Source organism: Musca domestica, unplaced genomic scaffold, assembly GCF_030504385.1.
Source record: "Musca domestica strain aabys unplaced genomic scaffold, Musca_domestica.polishedcontigs.V.1.1 22, whole genome shotgun sequence".
In the NCBI taxonomy this organism is placed as follows: Eukaryota; Metazoa; Arthropoda; class Insecta; order Diptera; family Muscidae; genus Musca; species Musca domestica.
Window position 1 is genome coordinate 9833845 of NW_026712262.1, and position 27217 is coordinate 9861061.

General features: G+C 32.5%; 2 protein-coding genes across 2 annotated transcripts; one reads left to right on the forward strand and one right to left on the reverse strand.

Moving 5' to 3' along the window:
• The first annotated feature begins 3041 nt into the window (after positions 1-3041).
• LOC131802629 (uncharacterized) lies at positions 3042-3999 on the forward strand. Its single transcript, XM_059123002.1, has 2 exons — positions 3042-3567; positions 3635-3999. Exons 1-2 carry the CDS (start codon positions 3057-3059, stop codon positions 3913-3915), a joined length of 792 nt encoding a protein of 263 aa, XP_058978985.1. The 5' UTR covers positions 3042-3056; the 3' UTR covers positions 3916-3999.
• A 4996-nt stretch (positions 4000-8995) lies between these two features.
• On the reverse strand, positions 8996-12124 carry LOC131802660 (uncharacterized). Its single transcript, XM_059123049.1, has 2 exons — positions 9428-12124; positions 8996-9360 (listed from the first exon to the last, which is right to left on the reverse strand). The coding sequence occupies exons 1-2, from the start codon at positions 10848-10850 to the stop codon at positions 9080-9082; spliced, it is 1704 nt and encodes a 567-aa protein (XP_058979032.1). The 5' UTR covers positions 10851-12124; the 3' UTR covers positions 8996-9079.
• Between the last annotated feature and the right edge of the window lie 15093 nt (positions 12125-27217).

The window sequence follows — 27217 nt, forward strand, 5'->3', positions numbered from 1 at the left end:
GCACACCAAATGGCCAATATCAGTCCAAAAATCCTGAATTTGGGTACATCCGACCGAGTTCAGTATAGAACCAAGTACATCGAATTCGGAGAAACTCGGTTCAAATATAGCTATAGCCCCTAAATATATGTTTCATCCGATTTGGCGTTTAAGTCCCTCAAATTCGTAATATGCATTCGACAAAAATGATATTTCGTACAAAATATCTTATAAAGCTCGGAAATACCTTCGCTAAATTCTATCGAGAACGGCTAAGATTTGGATATAGCTCCCATATATATCCTTAATCCGATTTCAGATTTATTATGCAAATAATGGCTAATTTCAACCCAAATGGAGTGAATTTCGGGACGTACGTTTCCATTTTGTGCATCTCGGCTCCGATATATATTTTCTTTATTTTTTAATATAATCCTTCACGTACTGATATCATACACTCTATAGCAAACTATAACTGCTCTAAAGCCAAATGTTGATAGGTGGCATGACCTACTTGAAATAAATTATTTTGTTACGGGAGCTCTACTAAATTTGAATAGGGGTAACATAGAGTCGGCCCGCCCGACTTTTGACTTTTCCTTTCCTTATTGAAATCGAAAAATGGGTAAGGCAAATCGTTTATTTTATATTAAGGAACTGAATTTAGGATTTATTTTACGCATTAAATAACAAATTCGTTATGTTAATGTTTAAACTAAAATACATAAGTTGAAAATGGTACATGTGGTACCGTCTTGCTAAAACCACATGTCACGCAAGTCAACTTATGTATTTTAGTTTAAACATTAACATAACGAATCTGTTATTTAATGTGTAAAATCAATCCTAAATTCAGTTCCTTAATATAAAATAAACGATTTGCCTTATCCATTTTTCGATTTCAAAAAGGAAAGGAAAAGTCAAAAGTCGGGCGGGGCCGACTATATGTTACCCTACACCACTATTCAAATTTAGTAGAGCTCCCGTAACAAAAAAATTTATTTCAAGTAGGTCACACCACCTATCAACATTTGGCTTAGAGCCGTTATAGCTTGCTATAGAGTGTATGATATCAGTAGGTGAAGGATTATATTAAAAAATAAAGAAAATATATATCGGAGCCGAGATGCACAAAATGGAAACGTACGTCCCGAAATTCACTCCATTTGGGTTGAAATTAGCCATTATTTGCATAATAAATCTGAAATCGGATTAAGGATATATATGGGAGCTATATCCAAATCTTAGCCGTTCTCGATAGGATTTAGCGAAGGTATTTCCGAGCTCTATAAGATATCTGGTACGAAATATCATTGTTGTCGAATGCATATTACGAATTTAGGGGACTTAAACGCCAAATCGGATGAAACATATATTTGGGGGCTATAGCTATAATTGAACCGACTTTCTCCGAATTCGATGCACTTGCTTCTATACTGAATTCGGTCGGATGTACCCAAATTCAGGATTTTTGGACTGATATTGGTGTGCAATAAATTTGATATCGGATAAAAATATGTATGGGAGTAGGATATAGCTGGGAACCGATTTCAATAAAATTTGACAGAATAATTTTAAAGCAGTATCTGGTGTCCGGCACCAAATATCATTCTTCTGGAGTGCATATTACGAAAGTGAGGGATTTAAACACCAAATCATATGAAATACACGTATGGGAGCTATAGCTATATCTAAACCGAATCACCAAAATTAATATACTTGCTTCTAGACTGAATTTGATCGGATATACCAAAATGCAGGATATTTGGGCTGATATTGGCTATTGATGTACAATTAACACGAATTCGGTGGAGGATATATATGGGAGTTATATCGAAATCTGAACCAATCTTGACAAAATTTGATACGCCTATTTCAGAGCTGTGTCTGGTACCCAAGATCATTGTTGTGGAATGCATATTACGCTAGTGAGAGACTTTAAACCCCAAATAGGATAAAACACATATACGGAAGCTATAGCTATATCTGAACCGATTTTCTCCAAATTTTATTTATTTCCCTCTGGACTGAATTCGGTGGAATGTACCGAAATACAGGCCATTTGGGCTTATATTAGCCATTTGGTGCACAATTAACTGGAAATCGGTTGAAGATATGTGGGAGCTATATCTAAATCTGATTCGATTATCACCAATTTCAATGGGGTTCGTCTTTGGGCCAAACAAATATTGTTTGTAGAATTTCATTTCAATCAGATCAAAATTGACTCAGAAAGTGATTCTATGAATATCCTCAAAAGTAACTATGGGCCTTATCACTATGTGTGTAGGGTTTGAAATAAAAAAGGGTAATCAACTTTTAAACGGTTTTATGTTAAACGTACATTGCAAAATACCAAAAAATAATAAAGTAGATACAGTCGTGGGAATTATAAACATATGCATATACTAGACTAAAATAAAGCCGTGGGACACGTCAATTGTCTACAATCGTTGATTAAAATGCTTGTTTTGTAATGTTATACTATAATTAGGCAGTTGTTCAACCGACCACGATGGACGTGTAATAAGTAGGGCTAGAATGTGGAAACAAGCTAGCAAGCTTCATTATAAGCGAGTTTTAGGGTTTCATAGTGGTGAGAGAGTAGTACGTTTATCATATGTGTTAATCCGAGGTGGTGCGTTAGTGCGCTGAAATTGCGCTCCGATAAAAAGGGGAGAAAAATAAATTGAAATAAAACAGAAAATAAAACATGAAATCTGTCATTGACATATCAATACGATAAGTGGTGCAACAATTTTTGTCATCAATTATTATTCAAACGAGTTAGTGCTAAGCAGCGTTCGAAAATAAACAGTACACTAACATAGTGTAATGTACCGGTACAGTACCACTAAAAAATAAAAAAATAAAAATTTTATGTTATTTTACTTCAAGTTTATATATATATATATATATATATATATATATATATATATATATATATTATATATTTGAAAAGTAACATAATACAAGAATTCAATGTATTAAATACATTAAAGTCATTATTATTATTCAGGTTTTTATACCCTACAAGACTATGTGTTGGGGGTATTATAACTTTGATTGGGCCAAAAATGAAAAAACTTCGAAGTAAAACGTATATGAGTATTTTTAAAAATGGGCTCCACAAGAAACCTATAATTGACTGTATAACAAGATGGAATTCAACATACAATATGATTGAAAGACTGTTGGAAATAAGAGAAGTTGTAACTACATTAAGCAAGGATAATTCGAAATTATTCATTAGTTCTGCTGACTGGTCTTTCGCAAGTGAATTTGTTGGAATATTTAAACCTATTTACACAGCTACAATGAAACTACAAACTGAACAGCTGTGTTATAGCGAACTATATATTGTAATAATGGATATTACATTCCAAATAGATGCTTTACCAAATACCGAAATGAAAGTGATACTGAAAGAATCATTGAAGACGAGAATGGATAAACTTTTTGATAACGAACTTTTCAACGCATCCATGTATTTGGATCCACGTATGAAAGTCTGTATGGCAATCGAACAGAAAACAAGAGCGCAGATGTACATAGTGTCGTTATATAAGCAAATATACTCAAAAGAAGGTACGTTTGCTATATTAATACCAAAAATACATACATATGTTTTTAACTATTACCCTTATTTCTACAGATTCTACAACAGACAATAAGGCCTGCACAATACTGGATGAAACTCCATCAACAGTACTACATGCACAGAGTTCTTCAAACATTGATAATTTTGAATCCGATCTATCCACTTATGAAAGAAAATCTAGATTGCCATTAAATGCAAATGTTTTAGAATATTGGGATTCTTCAAACATTATTAGTGGCATTGCGAATATTTTACTGGAAATACCATCAACACAAGTAAGCGTGGAACGCTTATTTTCAGCTATGAAATATATGTTATCCGATCAGCGCAATTGATTGTCCTGTTAAATTTAGAGCATATATTAATGGTAAAAGTCAATGGGATTTTTAATTACCAGTTGGGATCAGATTAAAGTTCTTACTGGTGTACTTATATTTTTAGTTTATTACATTTTCTTTTTTTACTTTCTATTTATATTATGTTTATTATATTTAACTTGTTTAATTAATTCAATTTTTATTAAAAAAATACATTTATGTAATAACAATTAAATACTTATAAATAAATCAGTATTAAGTATGTCTCATTGACATATGACAGTACGTTGTTTTATTTATTCTTTAATTTCCACTTATCCAAAGAGTGATACTAATATCGAATTTTGTGTAATTTTGCAAAGTTGGATAATCTTTAATTTCTTTTATTATAATAATTTTATTCATTTGCAATGCTACATACTAAAAAATCAAACTTTTAATATTATTTTCCCAAATCATAAAAAAGCATATTGATGCCAATACATTTTTTAATCGCAATCGGTGCACTAAAAAATCGTAGTGTACCATGATTTTTTAGTGCACCGATTGCGGAACACTACATTTTTTATTGCTCCGACTCCGGAACACTACTATTTTTTAGTGCTCCGACTGCGGTACACTACTATTTTTTAGTGCTCCGACCAGTGTTGCCGTTTTGGGCGTTTCCGTCCAAATTTGGGCGGAAAAAAGATAAATTTTGTGGTTTGGGCGGAATTTTTCCATATTGGGTACAAATTTCTTTTTCACTGTTTATTTATACGTAATTTAATTTTTTTTATTACTAACTGAATTTTTTATTTTTTTTTTTTATTGAGATTAATCGTTATTTATTTTATAGATTTTTGTTAAGTTTTTTAATAATATATATAATGCATTAGGCTATATTCGTGCGGGGCCGACCATGTGATACCCTACAATACTACAATATGTTAGAAGCCCCCTCATATCCAAATCCATTTTGGAAGATTTCGCTTTTGAAATTATGTCACGGAGCACTGCCCAGATATTACCCTTAGCATTTTGTCCAGGGACATTTTCCTAATATTTATGCACTCCGTCGTGCTGTTAGTTTTTGTGGTCCATTTTACGGCTAAATATATTCCAATGGTCATCCAAAATGCCAGAATTCTACCCTGTGCTTACCTATCTTCTCAGGCGTGTCGATGGCTTCAATTGTGTGATCAGGAAATTTTTTTCTGTTTTTGGTTCATTTAAACCCCTAAATATATTGCGATCATCTCCAAAAGCAAGAGGCCCCTCTGAGTCTCCAAATTTAGACTCATCTATATGATTTGCTTGTCAATTCGTCAACGAAATCAGCATAAAAGCCAGAAGTTCGCCTATTGTGTATTGCCTGTAAGTAATGTTGGTATTTTTTTACACAAAAGTAGTGATCCATTCTACCCGCTGTCCTAAGCTCTAACTTCATGCAAGATTTCGTGTCCTTAGGTTTATATTTGGTACCTTTATAACGGCTGCAAAATCAGGAACATTTTTAATTGCTGGTCAATTTCAACCCCTAAATATATTACGGACATCTTTGAACACAATAGGCTAAGCCCTTCTGAGCCTAACCCTACCTTTGTGAAAAATTTCGTGAGGATCGAACGATAATTGCAATCTGTATATAAATAATAACCCTAACCTGTGTTGTAAAGTGAAAAAATATTACAAAACAAATACTTCAATATTATAAGTCAATTTGAAAAAATCGCATGCGATAAAAAATATGAAAAAAATAAAAAAATGTCACAAAATACTACAAAATCTATATGAACATCATTATTGGTATCTTTTTATGCGATTTTTTAGTATTTATACTTTAATGCCACAAGGGCATTCTAAATTGACAAAATTTGTCAAAATCGCTCCAGCCATTCTGAAGATATAAGCATTCTAGCTGACATCCCCTTCCTTTGTATATATACATTGTATATATTTCTCTATATATATATCCGATATTTTTACTATCGGCATCTACGTAACGGTCAGAATTGACCTGTTTGTCTATTTGTGATTTCGCCGGCAGTAAAAATATTCGCGGATTAATGGAAAATTTGACTTTTATTTATCGCAAATGCTATGGTCTACTAAACCACTAAATATTACCCGATGACCATCAAAATTGGAAGGCTTCTGCCCAGTCCAAAATCTAGCCCCATGCTAAATTTCGCTTCGATTGGTCTATAATTGTGACCTGTAGAGCAACTGCAAAATCAGGGAATTTTTCAGTTTTTGGTCCATTTCAACCCCTAAATATTATGCGATCATCTCCAAAAGACCTTAACCCCAGCTACATTCTAAATTTCGTGAAGATCGGGCCATAATTGCGACCTTTAGAGTGATTACAAATTAACATGGACAGACGGACGGATGGACATACATAGCTAGATCGACTCAGCTCGGCTAGATAGGAAGATCCATATATACTTTCCTATGTGGGAAACCAATATTTCGTGGTGTTACATAATTTTTGGCCCAATCAAAGTTATAATACCCCCAACACATAGTCTTGTAGGGTATAAAAACCTGAATAATAATAATGACTTTAATGTATTTAATACATTGAATTCTTGTATTATGTTACTTTTCAAATATATAATATATATATATATATATATATATATATATATATATATATATATATTATATATTTGAAAAGTAACATAATACAAGAATTCAATGTATTAAATACTTTAAAGTCATTATTATTATTCAGGTTTTTATACCCTACAAGACTATGTGTTGGGGGTATTATAACTTTGATTGGGCCAAAAATTATGTAACACCACGAAATATTGGTTTCCCACATAGGAAAGTATATATGGATCTTCCTATCTAGCCGAGCTGAGTCGATCTAGCTATGTATGTCCATCCGTCCGTCTGTCCATGTTAATTTGTAATCACTCTAAAGGTCGCAATTATGGCCCGATCTTCACGAAATTTAGAATGTAGCTGGGGTTAAGGTCTTTTGGAGATGATCGCATAATATTTAGGGGTTGAAATGGACCAAAAACTGAAAAATTCCCTGATTTTGCAGTTGCTCTACAGGTCACAATTATAGACCAATCGAAGCGAAATTTAGCATGGGGCTAGATTTTGGACTGGGCAGAAGCCTTCCAATTTTGATGGTCATCGGGTAATATTTAGTGGTTTAGTAGACCATAGCATTTGCGATAAATAAAAGTCAAATTTTCCATTAATCCGCGAATATTTTTACTGCCGGCGAAATCACAAATAGACAAACAGGTCAATTCTGACCGTTACGTAGATGCCGATAGTAAAAATATCGGATATATATATAGAGAAATATATACAATGTATATATACAAAGGAAGGGGATGTCAGCTAGAATGCTTATATCTTCAGAATGGCTGGAGCGATTTTGACAAATTTTGTCAATTTAGAATGCCCTTGTGGCATTAAAGTATAAATACTAAAAAATCGCATAAAAAGATACCAATAATGATGTTCATATAGATTTTGTAGTATTTTGTGACATTTTTTTATTTTTTTCATATTTTTTATCGCATGCGATTTTTTCAAATTGACTTATAATATTGAAGTATTTGTTTTGTAATATTTTTTCACTTTACAACACAGGTTAGGGTTATTATTTATATACAGATTGCAATTATCGTTCGATCCTCACGAAATTTTTCACAAAGGTAGGGTTAGGCTCAGAAGGGCTTAGCCTATTGTGTTCAAAGATGTCCGTAATATATTTAGGGGTTGAAATTGACCAGCAATTAAAAATGTTCCTGATTTTGCAGCCGTTATAAAGGTACCAAATATAAACCTAAGGACACGAAATCTTGCATGAAGTTAGAGCTTAGGACAGCGGGTAGAATGGATCACTACTTTTGTGTAAAAAAATACCAACATTACTTACAGGCAATACACAATAGGCGAACTTCTGGCTTTTATGCTGATTTCGTTGACGAATTGACAAGCAAATCATATAGATGAGTCTAAATTTGGAGACTCAGAGGGGCCTCTTGCTTTTGGAGATGATCGCAATATATTTAGGGGTTTAAATGAACCAAAAACAGAAAAAAATTTCCTGATCACACAATTGAAGCCATCGACACGCCTGAGAAGATAGGTAAGCACAGGGTAGAATTCTGGCATTTTGGATGACCATTGGAATATATTTAGCCGTAAAATGGACCACAAAAACTAACAGCACGACGGAGTGCATAAATATTAGGAAAATGTCCCTGGACAAAATGCTAAGGGTAATATCTGGGCAGTGCTCCGTGACATAATTTCAAAAGCGAAATCTTCCAAAATGGATTTGGATATGAGGGGGCTTCTAACATATTGTAGTATTGTAGGGTATCACATGGTCGGCCCCGCACGAATATAGCCTAATGCATTATATATATTATTAAAAAACTTAACAAAAATCTATAAAATAAATAACGATTAATCTCAATAAAAAAAAAAAATAAAAAATTCAGTTAGTAATAAAAAAAATTAAATTACGTATAAATAAACAGTGAAAAAGAAATTTGTACCCAATATGGAAAAATTCCGCCCAAACCACAAAATTTATCTTTTTTCCGCCCAAATTTGGACGGAAACGCCAAAAACGGCAACACTGGTCGGAGCACTAAAAAATAGTAGTGTACCGCAGTCGGAGCACTAAAAAATAGTAGTGTTCCGGATCATGGTACACTACGATTTTTTAGTGCACCGATTGCGATTAAAAAATGTATTGGCATCAATATGCTTTTTTATGATTTGGGAAAATAATATTAAAAGTTTGATTTTTTAGTATGTAGCATTGCAAATGAATAAAATTATTATAATAAAAGAAATTAAAGATTATCCAACTTTGCAAAATTACACAAAATTCGATATTAGTATCACTCTTTGGATAAGTGGAAATTAAAGAATAAATAAAACAACGTACTGTCATATGTCAATGAGACATACTTAATACTGATTTATTTATAAGTATTTAATTGTTATTACATAAATGTATTTTTTTAATAAAAATTGAATTAATTAAACAAGTTAAATATAATAAACATAATATAAATAGAAAGTAAAAAAAGAAAATGTAATAAACTAAAAATATAAGTACACCAGTAAGAACTTTAATCTGATCCCAACTGGTAATTAAAAATCCCATTGACTTTTACCATTAATATATGCTCTAAATTTAACAGGACAATCAATTGCGCTGATCGGATAACATATATTTCATAGCTGAAAATAAGCGTTCCACGCTTACTTGTGTTGATGGTATTTCCAGTAAAATATTCGCAATGCCACTAATAATGTTTAAAGAATCCCAATATTCTAAAACATTTGCATTTAATGGCAATCTAGATTTTCTTTCATAAGTGGATAGATCGGATTCAAAATTATCAATGTTTGAAGAACTCTGTGCATGTAGTACTGTTGATGGAGTTTCATCCAGTATTGTGCAGGCCTTATTGTCTGTTGTAGAATCTGTAGAAATAAGGGTAATAGTTAAAAACATATGTATGTATTTTTGGTATTAATATAGCAAACGTACCTTCTTTTGAGTATATTTGCTTATATAACGACACTATGTACATCTGCGCTCTTGTTTTCTGTTCGATTGCCATACAGACTTTCATACGTGGATCCAAATACATGGATGCGTTGAAAAGTTCGTTATCAAAAAGTTTATCCATTCTCGTCTTCAATGATTCTTTCAGTATCACTTTCATTTCGGTATTTGGTAAAGCATCTATTTGGAATGTAATATCCATTATTACAATATATAGTTCGCTATAACACAGCTGTTCAGTTTGTAGTTTCATTGTAGCTGTGTAAATAGGTTTAAATATTCCAACAAATTCACTTGCGAAAGACCAGTCAGCAGAACTAATGAATAATTTCGAATTATCCTTGCTTAATGTAGTTACAACTTCTCTTATTTCCAACAGTCTTTCAATCATATTGTATGTTGAATTCCATCTTGTTATACAGTCAATTATAGGTTTCTTGTGGAGCCCATTTTTAAAAATACTCATATACGTTTTACTTCGAAGTTTTTTCACTACGAGTCTTAGGTTTTCAGTTTTTTCTTTTATTGTAGGCTGTTTTAGAACATCATTTACACACAGCTGCAGCGTATGGGCACCACAACAATTGTTAGTAATATGGTGTGAGGATATATTAAAATCGATGGACTCAATTTCATAAATCGATATTTCACAATCAACTTCTTCTTCGCTATCCTGAGATTCCTCTTCCATAAGCATTTGAAACTCCGAACTCAGCACTTTTACCGTTTTTAACATGTTAGATCCATTGTCGGTTGTAATGGTAAAAATGTTGCGTACATCAACACCATATTCTTTTAGAACTTCCAATATAATAGATTTTATATTTTCACCGGTATGACTTGATTTCAGCTCTTTTATTGCCAATGTTTTAACAATGATTTTACCATTTTTGATGTATTGAACATTTATACCGAGCATGCTCAAATCCCACCTGTTTGCTACATCAATCTTAAGAGAAAACAATGTCCCTTTTAAATCATTAGATATTTCTGTTTTAATATTTGTGGAAAATGCGATAATTCGTTTCATTATTTTATGCTCATTGACTGTTATTCCGAGCAAACTTAAAACTGGCTCCATAAAAATTTTGAAGGCCCTATCTTCGGCCATGTGCAGAGGACGTCCATTTTTGGTGAATAGTTCCACTATTGCTAGTTCGATGTTCCTCGGATTTACATTTCTTCCCAGTAATACTTCGTTAACACAATTTTGTAATTTCATTGCCCGTTTTTGTTCAATATAGTTTGCATATTGCTCAGGATGTGATCTCTTTAAGTGTCTTTCTATATTTCCGGAATGTACACTTAAAATCTTGTTCTTACAACTTTGCAAGTTACACACAACTTCGTTTGACTCATTTGTATTGAACATATCTAAAAGAATAATATTTTTAGGTCGCGGCATTTTTGCTATTATGTGCTGAACGTTTGAGAAGAACTAAACAGCAGGATATCGGCTTTTTTGTATATATTGTAACAAATATTGTTCTTAATAATAATAAGACTACCTGTACTCCGATGCGAAATTGTGGCAAACTATATTCTGGATATCGGCACATATTTTGATGTGGTACCTGTACAATGTTTGGTTTTATTTAAGACTAAATCATAAAACTGATTTTAAACCCTCAGCCATACTAGCAAATACATACAAATATTTAATTTTTTGCAAAAACATACATTCATTGTTTTCATTTAGCGGCCCACCTAGATAATAAAACAAACTTGACCTTTTACCAAAATATACAATTTTATGGCACTAACTTTTAATACCCATATTCTTGCATTCATTCGTAGAATTTTTTAGTGGTTAATATAACGCAATAGGCCGAATTTCAGGCGTATCCATACAGACTTGTGGCAACCACTAAAATACCCTTTTTCACGGAGAATTTAATTTTTCAATTTAATTTTCCTTTTTATCCCTTCTACCTAATCTCATATTTCTAAACTTCCTTCAAGTATAAAAAGAAAATAAATCCAGCAATTATTTTCATAATATTGAATTGTATTATTTATATTTACATTATCAAAAACATCAAACATTCAATTTTTCCCCAAATCGTAAACAACAAACATGTGGTACACTAGCGGTACATTATTTTTTTAATGTTCCGCCATGTGGTACACTACGATTTTGTAGTACTCCGACTGCGGAACACTACGATTTTGTAGTGCTCCGACTGCGGAACACTACGATTTTTAGTGCTCCGACTGCGGTACAGTACGATTATCGTTGTGCTCCGGTATAGTATCACTAAAATATTTTTAAGGGTTGTGTTCCGGTACGGTACACTATCGTAGTGTACCACTCCACCTTGGTACGGTACAGAACACTATGGTACTGTACCATAATGTTTATTTTCGAACGCTGGTGCTAAGTTGTAGTTTGTTGTTAATAAGGCAACAATCCTATCCGCAAACTTTTGGGAAACCTTCTGAGCTTTTATAATCAGTAGTGATTGCTTAACCGTAAAAAGCAGTCAGTTCTGTTTCTCTCAAGATATTTTGAATTTATTTTAAAACCGAAAACCAACCATCAGTGTGAATCCAATACCAGAAGCACACAACATAGAAAATGCTGAATTGTAGCATAAAATGGAATATAATATATAAATTGATGTTGAAACATGCCTTTAATATATTTTCCTTAAAATCCAAGTTATCAATAAAATAAATGAATTTGGTATGATTTTTTAGTGAGTCTCTGAAATGAAAAATGAAAAATGTTTGCATGATGTTTGCAAAACTTCTAAATTTGGCCCGTAATTTTAGTCTTAATGCTTATTATATCATCCACCTTGGAAAGGAGGGTATATTAACTTTTCCTTCCATTTGCAACATCCCTAAATGTTCGTCATAGACCTCATAAAATATACATACATATTCATAATCAGCATAAAATTCTAAGTCGATTTGTCCGTCTGTATGTCTGTGGTATTAAAAATGATCTATCGGTCCACGTTTTGGTATAGTCCCCATATAACGGCATCTCTCTAAAATTCGGTATTTTAATGATTTTTGCTACATTTCTTCTCGGATTTGTCGAACACATATACCAATACCTACCTATATTGGGTATGTTGATAATCCACACATTTACGCGTATAATTGTTTCAAATTTGGTATTTTAGAAGGTTTGATAGATGACAATTCTTGAAGTACAAAATTGTCCACAGAGGTTCCCGCTTTGGTATGGCCCCATATAACGGCCTCATTCACTTCGTTTTTTTGATAAGTTAACTGCATTATCCAAACAGTCTTACTGGTATATGAAGTTTAAAGTGAAACACGCTTGAATTCAGATACTTTTATATAAAAATGTTTCCTTTACCCTAAGGTGGATGATAATAATAATTCCGCCCGGCCGAACTATTTTTTTACTTGTTTTTAAAGTAATATGAATTATTTGTCATTGAAATTGCGCGTTGCACACCCCATAATTTCCATATATTTTATCATAGTATAATTCAAAGACGATTAAACAAATGTCCGGTTCTTTAAATCATATGATGGTTATGAAAACGTGATCAGTTTTTGCATGGATGGTTTCTTCCCAAATTACCAACATTTGCCGAAATTAGTATGAAATCGGGTTGTATCCTTATCGGGGGGTTATGACTCATATCATGAACTGCAAAAGTGATTTAAGGTATCATTAAAGTATAGGAAGAATTTCTGAAAGAATAGAAATCCTTTTCCCTCTTATTTTTTGCGCCCTTTATATTCGGTATTTCACTGATTGCAGTCCCAATGAATTTTGCATATTGAGTTCTCATTGGACGGATTATTGTCATGCGAAAGATGTAGGTAGGTCCACGTTTTGAAATGAGCCCAAAAACGTTTTGTCGGTTATTTTTTGTTTGTTTAAATGTGTTCGCATCTTCCAGCTGAAGCACGATGTAGATCCTGGAGTTGAAAGCTAAATACCAATTTCAGACATGAAAGATCGCCATTTAACATCGTATTGCGTTCTATTTCATTTTTAATATTATTCATTCAGAATTCAAAACAATAAAAAATGTACACTTCTATATAGTTTTTAAATTGAAAAAATTTCACGCCAAAATGATTTTTTCTTTTATATTTTTATTGGCACATTTTACGCAATTTTTTTTTTTTTTTTTTTTGACCACGTCAAATTATTTTGACATCATCTATTCAGGTCTACTACCCAAAAAGACAACACATCATATTAGAATTCAAAAAAAAAAAAAAAAAAAACACTACAAATGTACATTCCGAAATAGTAAGTCAAAATGGAAAAAAAATCATGCAAAATAAAACAAACAATGTACATTCCGAAATAGTAAGTCAAAATGGAAAAAAAATCATGCAAAATAAAACATTACTATTGTACTCTTTAAAAGTCAAAATGAAAATTTTAAAATTTCACATTTTTACGCAAAAGACAATTCCGAATTTGTGTGAATCGTTAAAATCACATCAGCGGTTCTTGAGTTATAAGCTTACTACGCAACTTTCTTATATATAGATAGATTAGAAGTATGCGTGGTCAGTTCCCTAGCCCCAAAATAAATCCCTAAGGTTGGAGGGAAAGTCAGCAGTATCTCGTGTAATAATTTTCAAACCAACATCTTCATTATCTGGCAAATATAAAGATTTTAGATAAATCAAGATAGTGGGCCTAAAAGTAGGCGTGGTCAATATTTTTTCTTTAAAAACCTAACTCGGGGTATGATGAACGTTTGTACAAAAATTTATGCAAATCGGTCCAGCCGTTTTCATGTTCACCTACCGTCGGTTAGATATTTTGAATAGATCAGGCTAATTTTTCAGCCATGGTTTTTAATTTGAGTGTTAAAAACCTATATGATATAGAACATCTTTAATAGCCCCATGATCAAATGAGCCGTAATTTAGAATTTGTATTTCCAACGTTAAGAATACTATGCTGCGTTGTATTTAGTTTTGTCCACCTCATAATTAAAAGCAGAATGAGTATGATTCAATGACGATTCGTATATTCGTAATTTTTTCATGTTTCTGCCACAATTTTCGACTGAATGAGTCCCAGTTTGATATTTCAGAGTTTATTTCATGTAGTGGATGTACGTCTACATTCCTACAAACCTACATTCCCAACCAATATTATCATGGGGTTACAAATTCAATAGAATACAAAATGTTCTTTTCTGAGCACAAATTTGGTCGTGAAAGTAGATTTAGGGGTACACTAATGTGGTAAATATACTTAAACAAATGCCTATTATCTTTTAACTTTCATCATCTATTTAGTTTCATCTATCATCTATTTAGTTTCGCCACCACATAATTCGATACTTCAACGTAACCCGCCTGAAATTTCAGTTTTTAAGAAATCGAGTCAATTAAATGCAGTTAATCAAATTGAAAAAAAACTGTTCGTAAATGGTAAAATATTGATTTTTTTTTTGTTCATATTTAATCATCTTTTGAAATGATATTATTCGTATGGTTCGACTTACCCTATAAATACATAAAATAAACCCCCAGAAGGACTACACATCATATTAGAATTAACAAGTAAAAAGGCTGTAAGTTGGAACGAATTTGGCATTTCTCCAAAACAATAAAATGCTTTAAAAAATTGTTAAAATCTTAAAAATACCGAATGTAGCTGTTACATTAGGGTCTATACGACGACTTGGACCTGCATAGGTAACTTTTGTCGTAAGCCACTACAATATTCAAATGCGAAACTTAACAAAAAAAAAAAATCGGTGAATGATGTCGCTAAAATCATCAAAATACTGAATATCGGGAGGTACCGTTATATTGGGGCTATACGAAGACATGGACCTGCACAGACAGTTTTCTGTCAAAGGCTGAAGTATCTATTACGAACTTCAAATACCAAATTTGAAATAACACCGGTGAATAATGTCGATAAAATCATCAAAATACCGAATATCGGGCTGTACCGTTATATAGGGGCTATACCAGAACGTGGACCTACAAGGCCCATTTTCAATACCAAAAGCCTGCATTCAATCTACTTCAATTCGTTCGAAAGCTAGAGTGATTTCCGCAGACGGACGGACACGGCTAAATCGACATAGAATTTTATGCTGATCAAGAATATATATACTTTGTGGGGATGTGTATTTCGAGGTGTTAAAAACGGAATGACAGCCTAAATATACCCTCCATACTATGGTGGAGGGTATAAAAAAAGCACTACAAATGTACATTAGAAAATAGTAAGCCAAATTGAAAAAAAAATCATGGAAAATAAAACATTACTATTGTAAGTTTAAAAGTCAAAATGAAAATGTCCATAGTTCCTATTTGACGTGCTTTTTTGGATTCCTTTTTCGCCAAGAGACAATTCCGAATTAGTTTGAATCGTTAAAATCAGATCAGAGGCTCTTGAGTTCTAAGTATAGTAACTAACACAACTTTCTTATATATATATATATATATATATATATATATATATATATATATATATATATATATATATATATATATATATATATATATATATATATAAGAAAGTTGTGTTAGTTACTATACTTAGAACTCAAGAGCTATATACATATAGCTCTGATTTTAACGTGGACCTAATAAAAGCGGAGAGCGAGCATTGACTGTTATGGCGGCCCACACCGTCACCATGGCTGGCGCTTGAGTTCTTGTGGCCAACTGAAGGTGCACATTTTCAGCTGACCTCTTTGGCAAGTAAACACAATCATTTTTTTACAAACTGCTGGACAACGAAAGTTTTCTCATCGGAGAAAATATGACGGCTATATTCGGTATTTTTAAGATCTTAACAAAATTTTGAACGGATTTTATTTTTTGAAAATTTAAAGATTCGTTCCACATTGTGGAGGGTATTCAAAGTTCGGTCCGGCCGAACTTACTTATATAAATTTAAATATAGTTGGCGCGTGCATGGAGTTTTTGGAAATTACGTTAGAATTGTGTCTTGATATAGTGGCTAAACATCGGGAATACACACTTCAAATGGTTTCGACCTCATCTCCAAGTTTGATCGTTCAACTTAACTGTGTCGGACCATCTTTCCCAATAAGTGCGGTACTGGATCCCTGTTCAACAGAGTCTTATTTGCTCATTAATGGTGAAGCAGTGAGGTTACCCACCTCTAACCTAGACGGGATTAGGCTAAGCCGAATTTCGATTACGTCCGCTTATGATCCCACCAAAGCAATTTCGTAAGCGCCCCGTGTTACAGACTTGCAGCAAGTCTGTCTGGGGTGTGTTATACGTAGTCCTACTATATATTTTTGCTTTGAAAGTTGAAAAAAAAGGAATTTTAATAAAATATTGAATTGCTCACAGACTGATTTTATTCAAATAATTTATATTAAAACTTTATAATATTATTTCTTATTACTTTATAATATCTTATTATAGGAGTGGAATTCCGACGCATTTACAACATAGATTGGGCGCATTAACAAGAACTTTACTGACGGACAAAAAAATCATTTAGTTAGTTTAAAGAACGAGTTTAGAGAAATAAAAATAGCTTTCTTTACTTTTGGAAATTACATCATTTTGACAATCCTAATTTCTCGTTTCAGTACTTAAATTTTCGAAAGCCATTTTTTAGTTATTGGTAAAAGAAAATAGTGAAAGCTTGTTATTGAGAAAAAAATAAATTTCGATAATAAGAGAAACGTTTATATACAACCCCTAAGGATAACAAAGGATAACATATAAGGGTTTTATATGAATAATACAAAAATGTTTAAAATTAAGAAAGAACCTGAAGAAATTTTGAAAGAAATTTGATTTGGCCTTTTAACTATAAAACACGTAAAAAGAAAAATGGTTCCGCATTTTAATGAAGAGCATATATCCATAGAAGGATCTAGAATTATTAAACTTAAAAATTGTTCAGTCAATAAAATAATCAGTTATTTGTAAATCAGAATGAATTTGTTATTGATCAAAATATAAGTCCTGGATACTTAAAAAGAATGGAGACAGAAAGTTATACTGAAGTATTATATCTAAACATTATAAATATAAAAATATAGAGATAAGAAAAGAAAAGTCAAATAATAAGTAACTAGTACCTTTAAATAGTATGAGTTAAGGAACAGTGTTGGAGATACAAAATCTGCAACAATATCGCAAATCCAAGTAATGAACTAAAGAATTATAAAAAGCAAAGAGGCATACATTTGGCAATACTTTCAGAAAAATCAATAAAAGTAAAATTCAAATCTGCAACAATGTCACAGATCAGATAAATAATGAAAAGTGACAAGTTTTTTGACCATCGGTCATAACCAAACGGGAACCTCTATAGACAACATTATACTACAAGGATTATTATCTATTGCGAATCTTAAATACTACATTTGAAAAATATCGTGGGTAAATGTGACTAGGATTATCAAAATACCTAATATCGGTGAGTGCCGTTGTATGTGCGCTATAGGAAAACATGGAACTACATAATGAACTACAAATGCCAATTTTTAAACAAATCCGTGATAAATGTGGCGGAAATCATCAAAATATCGAATATCGGAAAGTACCGCTATATGGGGGCTATACGAAAACGTGTACATATATATACAAAGTTATGTCACCGAAGCTAAAACCCGCTACGAACTACAAATGTAATTTTTTATTCAAATTCGTAAAAAAATTGACTAAAACCGTTAAAATGCCGAATATTGGGAGGTATCTTTATATGGGGGCTATACCAAAACGTGAACCTATATGTACAGTGTTTCGCCACCGGAACTGGAAACCATTAAAAAATACAAATAAATTTTTTTAAACAAATCCGAGAAAAAATGTGGCGAAAATCATCAAAATACCGAATATCGGTAGGTAATGTTATATGGGGGCTTTGCGAAAACGTGGACCAATATATCTCATTTTCAATGCTAAACATCCTAGACACCATACAAATTTTGTGCCGGGCATCATTAAATCGACTTAGAATTTGATTATGAATATACATATGTACTTTACGGTGTCTACGACGAATATTTAGGGATGTTACAAATGCATCAACGCTTGGGAACAGTGATATGATAACATTTTTAATTTTTTTTTTAAATAGATTTTTAAATGTTTTCTTATACTACTTCAACCGGAGATTGTTATGATTTGCTTTTTACAATAATGTTGACGATGAGATGTTGTCAAATTAATAACTTAAAAAAATTATAAACATATGATTGCGTGAATTTGCCTTCTTAATTCTACCATGCGAAAACATTTGATATATCCGTATTTTCATGGTACTATAAGAAGGTAGAACCGCTACATACAACTACTGAAATGCAACTATCGACATACTGAATAGTACGAATGAATGCTACTCAGATCTGTCTGAAAGGCTTCTTTCCCATGGTACAATAAGGAGGTAGAAAAGGTTCGTAAAACTACAGAAATACAGCCCTGAGGCTATGCCCTCTTCCTGTCAAATTTGCATGCAACAAGTTGTTTGCATTTATTCGATAATACATACACAAAATTGACAAAGTCGGGCACACTTAGAAAAAGTTGTAATCAGCTTGTAGCTTAACCCTACCTTTTTATTGTACCATGTTCTTTCCCTCCTGACACTCCGTATACGTTTTCGAAATTCCGGAATACCCTCCCTGTCTGACTCTGTATCTATACATTGGAGCAGATTTCCAATGTTCCGAAAAGTATGGATTTTAAAAGGTTTTTCCATCTGGTGTGTGTCTGAGAACGGCACAAGTGGCTAAATTGCTATAATGATGACATGACCTTTTTCAGCCGTATGCTCTCACTCACAGAAATTATCAGAAAAAAGATGTACAAGTATAAATAATGTAGTTGAATGGTTTGAATTGACATCAGTGTCGGAGATACAACTCTGTAAATATATCCAAATTCCTGACCCAGTCCGCGTTGCCGATCCGTAGTTTTAGTCTTCAATGCATAGTTTTGAAAGCAAACTCTATCGTAACTTTTGCGGAGTACAGAGTAAAGTATTTGGATGGATTATTTCCATATCTAGTCAATTTTTTGTTGGTTTGGACCTCAGATTTGATAGTAATTTCAAAATAGTCAATGTTTAATCGGTTTATAAAAGTTAGGGATCCCATAAAGTATGTTAAAGAGTAGAAATCTTTGTCGATTACCATTTGCCGTTCACCATTTGCAATTACGATAGAGGTCACCAAATTTAGTATGCGTCTTTCAAACTTTACACAGGCTTGTATTATTCGTAGAATGATGGACGTTACAAAAGGTATATATTTATTCTCATATAATATTATTACCTAATATTGGTCGATCAAATGTGCTCTAATTTGGCCGATTTGGGGTATTTTGAAGGGCTCAAAAGCATTTTCGAGGTTATAAACCATTTGTCAAAAAATTACAACAAAAGTCCACTTTATGTTTTAATTTCCCCCGAATATAAAGAGGTATATTCGTTATATCATAGTATTTAATTAAATTTTCAAACCTGAATAATCAGTATTATAAAGGTCTGAACAATATTTTCTAAATCAAGAGTAATTTTGAATTCGGAACTTCTAGAAGACCATATTGTAAGGTATTTAGTTTTTACCAGTCTAAAATCCTATGTCCGTCTGTGTATGCGGCCGTTCTTTAAAATCACAATGAAGACGAACATTTAAAGTTTTCAGTATTGTGACATTTTAAGTTTTCAGTATTGTGAATTCAATACCAGCAATAACTGACTATTGGTTCCCCATTAGGAATAGCCTCAATTTAAAGTAGGTTGTGATTTTAAATGTTTTGATGCTTTAAGAAGTATTTTTAACCAAAATTGAACATTTTGGTATGGCAACTATCAGAGGACTGCAACGAGTATGCAAAAATTCAACCACACTCGGTTGGTTACATGTTTCTTTGTTGATGCAGTCGTTTAGTTTGATCTGAATGAAAAGACCGTTTTCGCATCGGATCGAATCGAACGCTTAGTTTGAATCACTTCACTCACAATCAAACATGAGTGTTCGAGACGGTTTGATGTGTTCAGCAACCAGCGTGACCGTTGTGCCACTAAAGTATCAATTTTGCCACTTTTTTGGGCTTTGATACCTTTGTGCCACTTTTTTATTTTGATCCTAAATGAGCCACTTTTTTGAATTTTTGTGCCACTTTTTTATACATTGTGCCACCTTTTTTAAACTACATATATTTTAATCTAATCGCGGTTTTTAAGACAATGAAATGAAATGAAACAATGAAAAGCGTCGGGTACTTCAACAGTGGTCTGTACTGTGTCACTATTTTATAAGAGAACAATTTGAGACAAAATGTGGAAAGCAATTAAAAAAAATATATTCAATTCAAAATGAGTTATCAATAGTAAATAAGATATATTTTTATTTTTTTAGTTTATGTTCTTAAAATAATGAACACTGTAAACATCTCTTTCCAAATCGAGTCTTCTCAAATAATATACTTTTGTTCGTTGACAAAAGACATTTTATTTCAACTTTTCAGAAACTTTGTAAAAAGGAATTCATAAATCTTCCTGAAATTTGGACCATTGATTATAAAAATTGTTTTCACATCAAGGATGTCACCCAAATATATATAGGTCATGATGCGGAAACATTAATTTTTTCTGAAAATATAACAGAAGAAAATATTTCTCTAATAACAGGCAATATACTTAAATTTTATCAAAATGTATGTGATCAAATATTGTTAAGAATTGATATTAATAACAAAATACTGAATATTTTAAGATTCTTAGATCCTCTTCACAATAAATCTAATAAAGATATAGACTATGTAAGTATAGTGACTGAATATTGTTACGTAATAAGCCATCTAGAAGCTTTTATAATTGAATTAAAGTTATTAGAAAGTAAGCCGAATGATAAATTATATAAGAACTTATTCGCAATAACGAATATTGAACTTTTCTGGAATGAAGTTGGAAATTTAAAAAAAGAACAATCTTAATGAATATCTGTACCGTAATGTGTATCAGTTTGTTGTATATGTTTTTACTTTGCCTCACTACAGCGCTTGTGCTGAACGAGGTTTTTCAAAACTGGCGAATATGAAAAATAAATTAACAAATAGGTTGAAAATAGAAACTTGTCACTACATGCTATCAGCAATTAATATAGTTGAGTGTGAATTGGAAGATTGGAATCCAAGTAATGATTTCATTCAAAAGTAAAGAAAATAAGTTGCAAATAAATAATAACAATTAATGTTATTTAAATAACTTTTTTTAATTAAAACTGAAAGGAGATATGATTTAATTATTTTTTAATATGCAATATTTACATACATATATTATTACTATATAATATTACATATAAATGAATTTGTTGTTTTTTTTTCTAAACTGTTATTTAAAAAAAAATGTGAAATAAATTGTGCCACTTTCTGTGCCACCATTTAAAATGATATGTGCCACTTTTTTTTAAGAAATGATACTTTTTGAAAGTTTCCAGCGGTCACACTGTAAGCAACATGAGTTGATCAAACACATAAATGTAAATGAGGAATCACAACCGTGATTGTTTTCTTTGAATCGAGTTCGCTCAGAGTCATTGTTTATTCAACCATTCAATCAAGTTCGGACGGATATGGTAACTATACCAAAAAGTATACCTATGATCATGGCCCAATTATAAGGTCGACAAGTAAAGGGCTAAGTACATAAGAACATTTCACATTACATTTCACAAAGGGATTACAGAGCCGCACTAAAATCCAGCCGTCGTTTTCCATTATAATTTGACATTAATATGCCTAGCCATGACTTCAAGCTTCTTATGTACCATGGCAGAAGAATACAGGTATATGTATCAACGCTTGGGAGCATTGATATGTCAAAAAAATTTAAATGTTTTTTCAAATATAAGTAGATTTTTATATGTTTTCTTATATTACGTCATTCGGAGGCTATTATAATTCGCGGTTTTCAACAATTTTTACAAATTTAATTAATTTTTCATTTAACATTTCGATTTCATTTCGATTCCAAAATTGGTTTGACAGTTCATTGTCCCAGCAGCTGTGTCGACGCGTCTACCTATATTCTTCTACCATGTTATGTACTTAGCCCTTAAGACCAGCTGATACCTACATTTTCTATCAATATTATTTGAATTCGTCTGACAACTACAATAGATTTCAATACTTGTTTGTTTTTGTCAAAAAATAAGCAAAAGGAAATAGTCTAAACAATGCAAAGAATTATAAAAATCAATGCATTGCGGCGCCTTGAGGGCTATCTACGTAAGTTAGAAGATTTTGTAGTAAGCGAGCCATAAATGAGTGAAACATCACCTCCTTATGTATTCTGACGCGCATTTATATTATCTTGGATTCCATGGACTTGTCAGGGGATCAACTTTTACCTGCTGACCATCATTGAATCATAAAATTGAAACGAAACAGCCTGAAATGTGGCCGCTGCAATACATGTGCAGCTGTTTTGGAAGGATCTTCAACGCTACATGAGTTAAAATGTTAATATTCCATAAACATTTACGAGATTAGCATAAGACAGTTTTTTTTTTTTTTTTTTCTTTTTTAGCATTAATTTCAATATTTATATTTAATATAAATATTGTCAAATAATAAACTCGCTGCTATGGCAAGGCGAAATATTTTTTTCGCTCTAATAACAAATTTTGACAATACATGTAGGTGGAAGAGTTGTATTTTTAGGGAATTCGCCTTCTGGCCGACCTTATAATTGGACCATGCCTATGATGAAATTATTCTATATTTGTTAAAATTATTCGGCGTTTGAAATTTTTAGCCAGATCGAGGTACCTTTATTTGTGCTCTACTTCGTAACATTGGCCTACATTAAATATTTTCTTCGAAGTGGTTCTCTTCCTCCTTAAAACTAAGATGCTAAATAAGGGCCAAATCAATTAAAAAATGTGGTCAAGACCTCGGAAATAGCTAAAATCAGGAAACACCTTCATATGAAGGCTATACCAAAACGTGGGCCTATATTGATCATTTTTTTCAAGGATAAGAACTCAAATCACTAAAATTTGTCGACATTACTATGAAAAATGTGGATAACATATAAAAAATACTTGAAATCGGGATATACCCTTAAGTGGGTGCTATACCAAAACGTTGACCGATACGATCTATATTCTGTACAAATAGTTCTTCATACATCAAATAAGCCTGTATCGAATTTGAAAGCTCTACTTAAATGTTGCGAAATATAGAGCAACATATTTGAGGCCGTTTTGGTATGAATAAAGCTATAGTCACCCGTTTACTGGTACCAGCGAATTAAAGTATATTGAAGGTTGTGGAAGAATTTTCAGGAGGATATAATTACTTTTCCTACTATAGTTCCAATTTGATCTACTATTTTGTTTAGTCCGCATATTGCAGTGACCCTTTATATTCGAAAATTCATTGACATCCATCCCAAAAAATATTGCACTTTTATTCCTCATTAGACGGATTTTAGGAGTTCGTGTCTTATAGCAGAAGCGCGATGTAGGTCTTGAGATGTTAATTCTTGTCAGGAAAGATCAGTATTTAACATCGTATTGTGCTCTAATTTCTTTTCCAATATCTTTCATTAAGAATTAAAAAATAACAATTTTTTACGTGATGTTTTTTGGATTTTCTCCTTTTCTGCCAGGAGCCATTCCGAATTTGTCTCGCTTTTCTGGATTTAAGAATATTTTCGAATTTTCTCTTTTCTATCACAAATTTTGCGAAGTTTGGAGAAAACATATTTCAGGTCCTTTGTGTATGGTTTGGGCTATATAATGTACCTTAAAAAGTTCGACCTGGGAACCCTAAACCCTTTCAGGATTTTGATCTACTAACCGAATACTATTCACTTAGAATTTTCCAATGCCCATATTGTGTGTTTCACAATGCCATTACTCGCTAGTGCGCATACACTCCCGTTTAATGGTACCTACGATTTAAATAACTTGAAGGTTTCAGTAAAATTTTTCGGAGTATATCATTTATTTTCTTACTAAATTTTCGATTCGATGTACCATTTTGTATAGTCCGCATAATGAAATCAAATGAAAGGATTAGGTCCATGTTTTGATATGACATATTTGTCGATAATACTTTAGTTTGTTTGGAAAGATTACCATTTAACCATTTAACTAGTCTCATTTTTATACCCTCCACCATAGTATGGAGGGTATATTAAGTTTTTCATTCCGTTTGTAACACCTCGAAATATACATTTTAGACCCCACAAAGTATATATATTCTTGATCAGCATAAAATTCTATGTCGATTTATCAATGTCCGTCCGTCTATCCGTCTGTCCGTCTGTGGAAATCACTCTAGCTTCCGAACGAAATGAAGTAGGTTGATAAAATTTTACTCAAATGTGTACTATGTCTGCAGGACTTTTGGTATTGAAAATGGGCCATGTAGGTCCACGTCTTCGTATAGCCCCCATTTAACAGTACCTCCCGATATGCGGTATTTTGATGATTCTAGCGACATTTTTTACTGGAATTGTTTCAAATTGGTACCCCCCGATATTCGGTATTTTGATCATTTTAGCGACATTATTTGCCGGAATTGTTTCAGTTTTAGTATTTGAAGTTCGTAATGAATACTACATCCTAAGACAAAAAATGAGCCATGTAGGTCCACGTCTTCGTATAGCCCCCATATAACGGTACCTCCCGATATTCGGTATTTTGATGATTTTAGCGGCATTATTTACCGGAATTGTTTCAACTTTCGCATTTGAGGTTCTTAATGAATACTTCAGCCTATGACGTAAAATTGTCCGTGCAGGTCTACGTCTTCATATAGCCCCCATATAACGGTACCCCCCGATATTCGGTATTTTGATGATTTTAGCGACAATATTTTTCAAAAACAATTAATAATTACCAATTAATTAATTAACAATAAACGACATTATTTATCGTGAAGTTCGATATTACAGCCTATGACAGAAAATTGCCTGTGCATTATAAACAGATTTTCTTTCAAGTTTCGCATTTGAATATTGTAATAGCTTGTGACAAAAGTTGCCTATGCAGGTCCACATCGTCGTATAGACTCTAATATACGGCTACATTAGGTGTTTTCAAGATTTTAACAGATTTATAAGGGAATTTTTTTTTTTTTTTTTGAAAATTGTTAAATTTGTACCAAATGGTGGAGGGTATTCTAAGTTCGGCCCGGCCGAACTTACAGCTTTTTTACTTGTTTATATTAAATTCAGAATTCAAAAAAAAATGAAATTAAACTTCAACAAAGCATGTCAAATAGAAAAAAAAAAATAATGCAATATTTAAAATTATGAAAAATTAAAAAATATATACATCACAAAAAAATTCAAACATTTTTTATTGGCGTATTTTTTACGCTATATTTTGGATTTTATCCTTTGCAGGCGCAGAGACCATTCCGAAGTAGTGTGAATTGTCAAAATCAGGCCAGCCGTTCTAGACTTAAAGGCGTAGTAACCATCATTTATTTGTTCTCATTGAAAAAACGTACATGATTCTTGAACTTGTTCGCGGATTTGTTACAGCAAATGTTTAAGATCCTTACGAAGTTAGCCAATAGACTGGGCTATCATTCGATTCCATTGAAAATTTTTGTCTTGTTATTTCCGTTATTTCTTACAGATTTTAAAATTGTAATTATTCTTTCGCTTAGGTGTGACCTCGTTAAATTATTTCAACATCATCTGTTCAGTTCGCCACTACAAAATTAGGTACTAAAATTCAATGTAAACCGCCCACAATTTCCATTCTCAAAAAATCGTCAATAAAGTTAATCAAATTGTAAAAAATCGTTTGAACACGTCATAGTTTTTTCATATGTTATCCTCTTCTGAATAACATGTATATTTCCACTTACCCAATAAATACATAAAATCTATAAACAAAATTTTGTCCGTTGTCGATTTATACTACCCGAAAAATACTACACATCATATTAGAATTCAAAAAGAAAAAAAAAAAAAAAAAAAACACTACAAATGTACATTTAAAAATAGTAAGTCAAAATGGAAACAAATCATGCAAAATAAAACATTACTATTGTACATTCCAAAAGTCAAAATGGAAAATTTCAAATCTATCATTTTTGCTCGATTTTTTTTTTTTGATATTTTCCTTTTTCGGCAAGAGACAATTCCGAATTTGTCTGAATCGTTAAAATCAGACCAGCGGTTCTTGAGTTATAAGCGTAGTAACTAACACAACTCTCTGTTATATATATAGATAATACGAGCGGAGAGCGACCATTGGCTGTTATGGTGGCCCACACCGTCACCATGGCCGGCGCTTGAGTTCTGGTGGCCAACCGAAGGTGCACATTTTCAGCTGACCTCTTTGGCACGATCATTATGTTTGTTTACAAACTGCTGGACAACGAATGTTTTCTCATCGGAGAAACCCAAATTCGGTAGTTCACCACTTTCGGCCAAGCAAAGCAACTCTTTAGCTCTTTTGGGGGGTGGTGGTTCGGGCCGCCATAACAGCTGATGGTCGCTCTCCGCTCGAATTAATCGACGGAGGCATCAGAATAAATGCCGAATATTATCGCGAAAATATTCTGGAGGGTGTATTATAGCCTTGGGCACGCAAACATTATTGCCGCAGACCTTGGACATTCCAACAGGAGTCAGCACCATCGCACTCAGCACGCGCTACCCAAGAATGGTTGCAGAATGAGGGTCCTCGCTTAATTTCCAGCGCACAATGGCCTACAGAAGTTGCAGTTGTTTTATCTCACCCTGTATTCGTATTATTCCACTGTTGCTGCTTGGGGAGAACCCAAAAAGACTAGACAGCATATTAGAATTTAAAAAAA